The sequence below is a fragment of the Chamaea fasciata genome, unplaced genomic scaffold, assembly GCF_029207755.1.
Source record: "Chamaea fasciata isolate MVZ Bird 193981 ecotype frontalis unplaced genomic scaffold, bChaFas1.0.hap1 SCAF_8, whole genome shotgun sequence".
Lineage (NCBI taxonomy): Eukaryota > Metazoa > Chordata > Aves > Passeriformes > Sylviidae > Chamaea > Chamaea fasciata.
Genome location: NW_027094093.1, coordinates 17,903,363 through 17,913,444, shown reverse-complemented (window position 1 = coordinate 17,913,444; position 10,082 = coordinate 17,903,363). Strand labels below are relative to the sequence as shown.

General features: G+C 36.6%; 1 protein-coding gene across 6 annotated transcripts in view; it reads right to left on the bottom strand.

The window, feature by feature from the left end:
- Window positions 1–10,082, bottom strand: part of GPR155 (G protein-coupled receptor 155) — a 33,092-nt gene that overhangs the window by 2,740 nt on the left and 20,270 nt on the right. For 4 of the 6 annotated variants that reach the window (XM_066189903.1, XM_066189904.1, XM_066189906.1 and 1 more), the window contains 8 exons: window positions 8,789–8,873; window positions 8,617–8,707; window positions 7,301–7,568; window positions 6,537–6,638; window positions 4,660–4,793; window positions 3,076–3,171; window positions 2,141–2,205; window positions 1,332–1,469 (listed from right to left, as the gene is read on the bottom strand). In XM_066189903.1, coding sequence (XP_066046000.1) covers window positions 1,332–1,469; window positions 2,141–2,205; window positions 3,076–3,171; window positions 4,660–4,793; window positions 6,537–6,638; window positions 7,301–7,568; window positions 8,617–8,707; window positions 8,789–8,873 — 979 coding nt within the window. Of the gene's footprint in view, window positions 1–47; window positions 697–1,331; window positions 1,470–2,140; window positions 2,206–3,075; window positions 3,172–4,659; window positions 4,794–6,536; window positions 6,639–7,300; window positions 7,569–8,616; window positions 8,708–8,788; window positions 8,874–10,082 lie in introns of those variants that run through there. The other 2 variants (XM_066189909.1, XM_066189907.1) reach the window with 2 other exon arrangements.

Here is a 10,082-nt window from a genome sequence, read left to right as displayed (position 1 = left end):
TTTTTCCCCTATTTTTTTTCCAAGTTAAAAGCAGCAGTAACACAGAACAAGTGTTAACATTTATTAGCAGATGCAAAAGTGAAATTAAAATCCATGTTTACATCTCAGTTACAGCACATTTAAATCAAAGAGGATAGGATCAAGTTAGATGAATATTTAAAATGAAAAGAAATGCATTGTTTTAATTCACAAGGAGAAATAAGACATGAACCAAGTTCTGCACAAACATAATATTACAACAATAGAGCAACAAATGTCATAATTTCATGTATTCTCTGGTGGATATGATTAATAAAAACCACAAAGTACAACTAAATGAACAGCCCAAAGCACAAGAAACCACAACAACAGAAGAAGCAGGGGGAAAACGGAGCTGTAAAACCTGTTCTATTTCATAACAGACATTTTCTGATATATCTTTCTTATGGAACATTACTGACTTCTGAAGAGACTGAACAAAATCATGATGCTGTCTAAAACAGTTTTGCAATATAGTTTTGGACTACCTGACCCTTAAAAGACCACCCCACCCTGCCAAACTGGTCCTGCTTAACAGCTTACATGACAAGAATAGTCAAAGTGTCCTGTTAGAACAATTCTTCATGTCTCCGTTTCATATATTTAAATAAAGGCAGAATCTTTTTCATGTTCCTGCTGCTTCTGTCCACGTTTCTCTTCTCATCAACCTACACATATCTGAAGGCATAATCCTTGATTTAGGTAACATAATTTGCCTCTGATATCTTTACTGGTCTCAAATTGACGGTTTAGGCCTCCTTAGAGGTCTGAGTAAAAGAAATTATATAAACTCAGAAGCTGTTGAAGTCCTAAACTCACTGTAATCTCACACGTTGAGTGTTGAGTGGCCAGAGTACACACTAAAATCATTTGCAACAGTTTTGCCTCCTATTAAAGCTACATACTAGCAAACATTTAGTTACAAACACTGACAGTGTCTTACTCCGCAAAATAAAACAAACAAAGCAACACAAGCAAAGGGTCTCAATGCATTACTACAGGTATTATTGTATTCATTTTTTTAGAAAGATCTTATCCTCTGAAATGCAAAACCTGGAGAAATCCCTCAATGATATAAAACATTTTATAATTTATATAAAACCTAGGTGGGATAACATGATAATTTGTGCCTCAGTGTTTCAGTGTGAGGCTAGAAACATTGCTCTGTTACAGTCAAATTTTTAATCCTTATGTTGAGGTTTGAATAACTACATCACAACAGGAATCGCCCACAAAATTAACTGCATTTCATTCTTTTCAAAAGATGAGCTATGTGCTTTGTGACAGGTTACACGTGCAGGGAAGAACCTTACCTTCTGCCTCTGACAATACTTTTGACACAGTGATCTCTGTGGTAACGAACAAACTGTTGACAGGTCATCCTGATTTCCTCAGGTACGGAGGCATCTGTATGCCCTGCTGCTTCTCTCCCACCCCAAAAAAACTCAAGTCTAAAAAAAATAAAGAAAGAAAAATTCAAGACAGCAAATCAAGCAGTGGCATTTTTTTGGAAACTGTAAATAATAAAGTGGACCTCCCAGGAAGTTTATCACAACCTCTTTTTGTGCCCAATACTTTACATATAATCTTCCTAATATTTTTGTATGGATTTTGAACACAGAGGTGTTGTTCTAGCCTTGGGCAGAAGGAAAGAGAGTAGCTGGGAGCCAGCTCTAGCTGCTGCAGTCACACAGCAGCCAGTTAGCTCAAAGGTAAATGCAGCTTTGTACAACTCACTCCTCCACTGTGGAAGGGCCCATCCACACCAAGTACTGGCATGGGGTTATAAACACAGGGCTTTAAAACAGTGATGATACATTCTGATTCAGCATCTATATCTAAGTTTTAGTTTATCAGCTGAAATTATTTCGGAAGATCCATCATTTGGCAAAAACTTCACCTGTAGGGAGCCTGCAGGACTTATGTCTTTGTCATTAGGATGGCAGAAAAGCCTCACACACAGTTAACGGCAATTACCTCTTTACAAGTGGGAGAGAAGAAAAATTGGGAAGATTAACTAAATAGGAAACAAAATACTATAGCACTGAAAACTCAACACCCTTCAAAAATTGTTATTAGTAATAACTAAGTTTATAGGTGTAAGTGTCAAGATTTTATTTACCTTCGCTTGAATGGCAGAATGATTAAATGTTTATCTAAGCCAAAAATACCAAAGCAAATGAAGCCCTGGAGAAAAAAAAGAAGTATAGAAAAAGCAACATTAAGCAAAAGCTTTGGATTCTATAGAACAGAAATTGAAAACTCAGTGCCAAATACATTTCATGTGTACATGGAAAGTATCCCTCTTCTCTACACATCATTCAAAACGCATTTTGTTTCTGCTTTGATTTTTCTTTGATTTGGACCTTAAAAAGATGGATCAATACCTAACAGTCCATCATATAAAACCTCCAAGTAATGGTAAAGAATCAGTAAAACTAATGCTGTGACATGCCACTTGACACTGGGATAACTGGCAACCTTAGATAGCCAGGTATTAAATCTGTCTTTGTTAATGCCAAGGGAAGAACAGACTTACTGTAATTTGAGTGCTAGAATGCTCTCTACTTAATTCATTTTTCTGTGCAGCTTTTATATAAAACTATCATCATTTGATACTGCAGTGCATCTTGTAGGCATGTGTGCCATGGATGTGTAAAATGGTCCTCTGGTGTGTGTATTAACACTGCCTGGCTTTCCACTTCACTGGTGACAAAGCTGCCTTGGGTCAGGTGCACTTAAACAGGCTACATGTAGCCAGAACCAGCATCCATCTTCAGCTTTTCACTATAATGCTGTCACTGAAACCAGAGATAGTCAATTAAATGTTACAGAGAAAGCATCTGTAGAGCTGCCTTGCAACTGGTATAACTCCACAGAAGAGACATCAGTGAAGCTTTGGTACAAATAAGGCTAAATTTCTACTCAGTTTCCATAAGCATTTGACATTCAGTTGTCATTTGCACTTTTGAAAGTGTTCATGGTCAGAGAAGATGTGCATTATCTGCTGCAACACCCACCAACAAGGTCATTTTCAGGACAAACATTGGTAACTACCTGACCAAAATTAAACACAGCACAGAAGAACTGCAGTTCCACATAGAGCCTTCCAGGCTCTTGGTTGAACAGCCACCACAAGCAACTGGAGAGATTCTGTAAAGAAAATAGAAAAGCAACAAAACCCACAAACATAACCTGATTGTTAAAAATCAAAAGCTTTCTTCTCTTTACACACCGTTAATTCTTGCACAATGTTCGTGGTCTCTATCTAACAAATGATTCAGATAAAGACAAGTAAGAGGGAATAAACACTTTAAAACATGATCTCAGTCAGGCTGAATAGCTTGGTAGGAGGGGGAACCTTGGCTGTTTCAAACATAATAATGCAAAACATAGCAGTGTAAGAGATCCTGCCTCTTTACGTGTTTATGTAAGGAACCGGTCTTAAGCATACTCAGGTTTTCAACATAACAGAGCCAATATTAGCCCAGACGCATTTGCAGTGTTTGTCTTTAGGCTGCTTAGCTGAGACCAGTGCTTTCTACATATTTCTTGCAGAGTTAGGATTATGTTAAGCTGAAGCACATACCATTTCAGCTATTTGAGATGCCTGACAGAAGGAGGAAACTTCCAAAGTTAACCCATTTGGGTGTAAAGGCTAATTCTTTAAAGAACTGATCTTGTTTCATAGTATCTACATAATCATTCAGATACAGCTAAAATACAGGCTAGCAGTTCGGGTACCCCTTAAATATAAAAGATGGAAAATAATATACTAGCATGGAATACTTGTTATAGGAAATTTGAGAGGGAAACATTTCATTTTGTAATTTAACAGAACTTGAAAAGCAACAGCAGTAGCTATTAACCCCCATTGTTGTGCTGCACTGTTCTGCTTTGTAGCGTTATATATTTGTAGACAGTATTTTCCATTTCAAATAAAATGCTTCCCTCCCCAGCAGTCATCCACAAGAAACTCAACTTTTAGCATTACATTCAGAGAGCAGTTTCTCACCTTTGTCACAGTTAAAAATCAAAATTATATTCCCAACACATTACATTCTGGTATTTCACACTTGTACACAGGAGCAACCACCAACCCATCTTGGAGTCAGTAATGATGAGTGGCAACACTAACTTAGCAATGTTGCTCCAAACACCACTGAAAACAACAAAATTGCATTTTCCCATTTAAAATAAGATTATTCTTAATACCTCAGAGAAATCCAGTATAAGCCTGATCAGATGGAACAATTTTTGTAGTCTCCTCCAGAAGCAGAATTCAGTTTATATTTTTAATTGATAATTATTTAGGGAAGAAGACCAACTCTTGAAAAAACTGGGAAGAGGGATGGTAGTGATGAATGATATAATGATATAACTTCACTTTTTTTTCCCTTTAGGGTTCTCCAGCATCTTGCTCGCTATCATCAATCTTAACTCGCGTTTAATTTATGATGTGGCACAGAAAAATTAATTGTATGACATCCCTCTTCCAGTAAGAAACCAAAATAGAGCCTCTATTTTATTTAATGAATTGTTACTTAAGCAACTGGAGGATTTCTTACTGGATTGTCTACATAGCTTTCCTAAAAATCATTCTACCTCAATGAGTTAACATGGGGAGAAAAAAATATTTACAGCAAATAGGCCAACAATAAGAAGTAAGCAGAGCAGCACATGTCTGGCCAGCTGTTTGTCTCCAGTCTGTAGAAGCTGTTCCTCCTGAGCCAATACACACGTTTGAGCACTGCAGTGACTCACACATTGATCCACTGAAAAACAAATCAGAAATTTTTCATTAGGCTTCTATCTTGAGAGCTCCATGAACAAACTTGCTAATGTGACTTGCTGAGTCAAATTACTTTGTAAGTATCTCTACTGAAGCGACACACACAAAATTTAATATTGACTTTGACAATAACCTGTCCAGTCATTCTACTGTCAAATGAAACAGTTTAAGTTTACGCGTGGTCCTAAAATGAAAAAAGTTTTCGCAACAGAATTTTTCTTTCAAAGATTTAATTCAAACTGAATGTGTGGTTAACATTGAGAAAACACTATTAGAAAGAATAAAAATAATGAAATAATAATGAATAATGAAATAAAATTTTCTCTGAACAGTTTTTAAATTTTAAATTTATTTCTGAAAAACACCAAATATACTGTCAGCTCTAATGTTTTTACTCTGCATCTCAGTGTTGTTGAGCTCTACATCAGACAGACAACCATATTTATTTCAGGTCAGTGACTGTATTTTTAACACAGTGTACCAGAACATGATCATAATTCTATCAACGAAAAGAGCCAAACAAAAAGAGAATGGATGCTTGTCTTCCAGCTACAGAGTTCTAAGACATTCTGAGTATCTTCCTCTAGATGGCAGTGAAAAACTTCCTGGCACGGCCATACCCAAGAATTTGCACCAGAAGCAGTTCAGTAAGATAGTAGAAGAATTAGTAATTATTGCAGCCAAAGTTACACAAGTGTATAAATTACAATTTGTTTCTACTGATTTGTAGTTCTGAAGTGTTCATTCAGGAGGTCGAAATAATTTCCACTCAACCATAAGGTATTTTCTACCTTATCTTCTAGGATAAGAAAATCTAATCTGCCTTCCTCTCCTCTTGAAGACATTCTTATGGTGCTTATATATGACCTAATGGATAAAATAGTTGGCAATAGGCAGAAAGGGAGCATTCTGTGAGAAGAGACATAACTGAAGTATGCTCCAGTGTGAAATACTTAGATTTACTGAAAATTATGTTGCATGCAAACAGAGCATAAGGATATGAACTTCTTGTTAAGAGTGCAGAAAGCTAGAAAAAAAAACAGGAATAAGAGCCAAGTTGTACTGGCAGCTAGCTTTGATTACTGACAGTGATGGACAGTGAGAATGCACTGGGCATGCAGTTTTCAGACAGGTGTTGAACAGTCAGTTCAATCCATTTTTTCCTATTTTAGTGACTCCTAAGGTGCTCTTAGTCAATTTTCTCCATCTCTCTTCCCTAGACAAATAGTACACAGCAGCATAGACGTTTAATCTAATTTGCAGTAAGCACATGCTCCTCTAGATCTCATTTAGTGTTCAAAACCTGTGCTTGATTGCAACAAAGGCTTTTTTAAAAGATGCAAGATGTGAATATGAGAATATAAAAAAGTAGTTTATGTTAGAAACTTCATGTAAAGTAGGGTTATGCATTCAACTTCCTAGCATCCAAACGAGACAACGATGGATTGGTAAAGTCTGAATGCTCAGAACACATCAAAGTAGCTTTGTGGTAAAAAAGTGACATCCAAAACAACTGTCCATCTTGAGTACTGAAGGACTACAAACAATGATCAGCAAAAGAGAACAAACACCTATAATACTGCTTAATAATTGAATTTAATACAAAATGTCAGTCATCCAGGTGGAGTTGAGAGAACAATAGCTCCAACAGTTTCTTTGTGAGAATAACACACAGATGCTGGGGAAGAGCCTGTAGTATTAAAAGGAAGAGATACTACTGCTTTACCTGTCTCAATTGGAGGAACCTTGTTTTCAACAGCATTTGACACTGCTTTGCTGTCTTTAGCACAGGATAATTCACCATTTGTTGTTTGGCAAGAACAGCAACCTATTAAGTATACAGTAACAGGATAGTTAGCTTCCTTCACTACCATAATTTATTTTCCAAGTGTAACAATATATTCTACACAGCTTTAACTATCATGCTCAAAAATAACCCAAAAGCAGAAGACAGACTTAATTTTCCCAGTTTTGTGAGAGGGTAAATGGGTCACAATACTAATAGATCACTAATACTAATAGTTTAACATAACACCACCACCACTGAAGCAACAGAAGTATTCTTAGTTACAGGCAAAAAACCAGGAAGTGATCAAAAAGGCTACGTACAAAAAAGGATTAGAAACACATTGAGTGTTTCTGTTAGCATTTAATTCATTCTCAGAGAGACAATTTAGTGGGTAAACAATGTAAGATGCTTAGTGGGCTGTATTTCTCACATCCTTATCAAGGTATCACTGCTTACATAAAAAAATCATCCACAGGCTTTTCTTTCTTCTTGTCCACTTACACAACTCTTGTAACAGTAACAATCAAACTTTTCTTAGAAACACAAACCTAAATACTTGGGCAGTTATATCTAGATTTTCTTCTCTTCTAATCTAACACCTGAAGCTGTAAAACTATCCTTCCCAGGTCAGAATTACATTTGGAATATTAGTTTATAGCACCCTAAGCCAATTATTCCTTATACAAATATACTTTGTCTACCTTTTTCTGCAGATGTCTGTGCAGAAGATCTTGGAGAAGACTGTGCAGAAGACTCTGGAGTAGACTGCGCAGAAGATTCTGGAGAAGACTGAGTGGCTGAAATGTGATTCTGCCCACTCCCTTCCACTTCAACCTCCTCCACTGAGCTACGTGGTGAGTATGGGTTCAACACCCCATAGCTGGACCCTTGCCTACTTCTGTTCATGCACATCAGTGAGATACCTGATATCAATATACTGATGAACAGTATCACTGCTGTGGTAATTATCTGTTAAGAAAACAAAGAAAATGCACTTAAGTATAGGAAAATAGTAGCATATGTCTGTCTTTCTAACTTCTGCACTTTTCTAATTACACTTGCAAATACATCTGAACAAGACAATGTTTTCTACTTTTACTGCTCTTGCACCTCATGGCACTGAAAGAGACAAAATTTCCTTGCCTGAGTAACTCAGCTTTTTTTTTTTTTTTTTTTTTTTTTTTTTTTTTTTTTTTTTCCAAGTGTGGACCCCTGTTTCCTATGCAATCCAAAAACATCCCCTCATTGTCCTCCCCTCTCCTCTCAGGATCACCAGTGTTCTGGGTTAAGGTCTGCACAGGTACCTTTTAATTCCAAAGAGGAATGTACTCTAACATGCATTAGCCAATGGGGAGCACCCTATTAATTAGCCTTTCCTTCCAATCATCTCCCACTGATACCCAGAATCCCCTCTGAGCCTATTTAGTACTTGTGAAAGTGCCACATGAACAATCCTGAGTGACTCATTGACTCTCTGTCCATAGGAAAGAGAGGGAGAAAACATGACAAATACCGATGCTGGTACACTTTATATCCTCTGATAAGAGGAACTATTTGCCAGTAAAAATGGTAGTTCAGGGTCTTTTAACCTATGATTGTGCTGAGAAGCCTTCCATAGTGCAAGCAGTTACTGCTACACAGGTGATATATATCCTATCTATCCTATTACAGATCAAAAGCTATTAATTAGATAATGGATGATAACAATTTTAGATAACTATCATGCTAGGATACAAATTAGTCACCAGGAAAAGGGCTCTGTAATTCATTTACCACTCCTAAGTTTTTTCTTTGAGAAGCCTACTCCCTTTTTTTTCTTAGTCATAGCTGCCTAAACATGAAGGTCCTTCTTCAAACAAATGTTCCTAGTGGTTCATTACAGAAATACATTTTTGTGTCAATCTATATGCATTCTACAATGATACTTTTATTGTGGCAGCCTGTACTTTGACTGAAAGCTACTTGCACATGTAGCATGCCAGAAGTCTGAAGTGATGAGGACAGAACACACTCATACCTGATGTTTTCCATAGAAAAAGGCAGAGTCAATACTAGTGTTGTTACGTTCACCCACAATTAGTAAGATTCCTACCAGAACTGTTGGGACTCTGAAAGAACAAAATAGGCAGTACATAACATATTTAGCATGCTCCCACTAATTCAGCAGGGAAGCATTGGAATTAACTTACCCCCATCCAGCTATGATGATAAACCCAATGGGAATCTTTACTGTTTCTCTCTTCTTCAACAGAAACAAAGAAAAAGATAGAAAACCTAAAAAAACCCAAGCAAAACCAAAAGAAATGCATTGTTTACTATTAAAAAGAGAACTGGCAAGTACAGAGCCTAGAAAATCTATGATGTGACCTGTTCAAAACCTGTTCAAGATATTCTTCTTAGACCTTTAAATAGTCCAAAATAATTTGTCTGCTTGTATTCTGAGAAAGTAAATTAGCAATACCCATTGCCTAAAAAAATCATATTAACAGTGAAACATTGAAAAAATTCCAGGATATTTTAAATTAAATATTCACTTCTAAATGCTAAATACTAAGAAAGGTTCACGAGAGTAAAAAGGTGTCATTAAGAACATTTAAGACACAAGTAACTAATTTCTTTAGGTATTGAAAAGAAGTTTTCTAACCCAGCACTCTTTAGTAACCAACAAATAGTGTTGTTCTCAGTTACAACATTTCCTTAAAAACTGACTAGTCCTTCGTAAAGTCAATGATAAATTTAACTAAAAAGTTTTGCATATTTTTATGTATATAACTCTTTATGGAAGTATCTTCTGGAACTGCCCATCCTACTCACACCTCAGCAGCTCACAACATTGTCATGTGGAAGGAAAACTGGTATATATGTTAGGCCCCACCAATCATGAGCTACGTACTTCAGCTAAATAAATATAACTCGCTCCAGAAAAACACCACAGGAATTAAACCTGTAGATTCTGGACAAAAAAAATCTTGAATGCCCAAAGTCTCTCTTTTTTTAAATCATATCTGTAAGGTTCTCCAAGCTTCTTGAGTCATCTTTCTGTTCTATTTCAATTCCTGCATTAATCTTATGTACCTATATTGTTTTTAGAAATTAAAATTTCCAGGGGAAAGAGGTGTTAAAGCTGTTTGGCTATTTCCCATCATTCTGTATTTTCTCCTTTTGATGCACCAGATTTTTAAATCTACTTAATGCTGAATAATTAAAATCTTAAACTCTGCATTAATTAAAAATCATCATTAAGAATTTGACTAGCTGAAGGGCAACCCACCATATCCACTCTATTTGTAGTTACTTCTGCCTTGAGAGTAGGCTCTTGTCTCTTGTCACACACCAGCCAGGCTGGTGTGCCCAGCAAAGGCAAGCCACACCTGCCCAGCTGGAAGCTTCCAACAGCAGCAGCAGTGCCTAACACTAAACCTCAGCACAACTTACAGGTATCCCCATTTGTAGAACTACAAACAAGTGAAAGGAACAAGCACT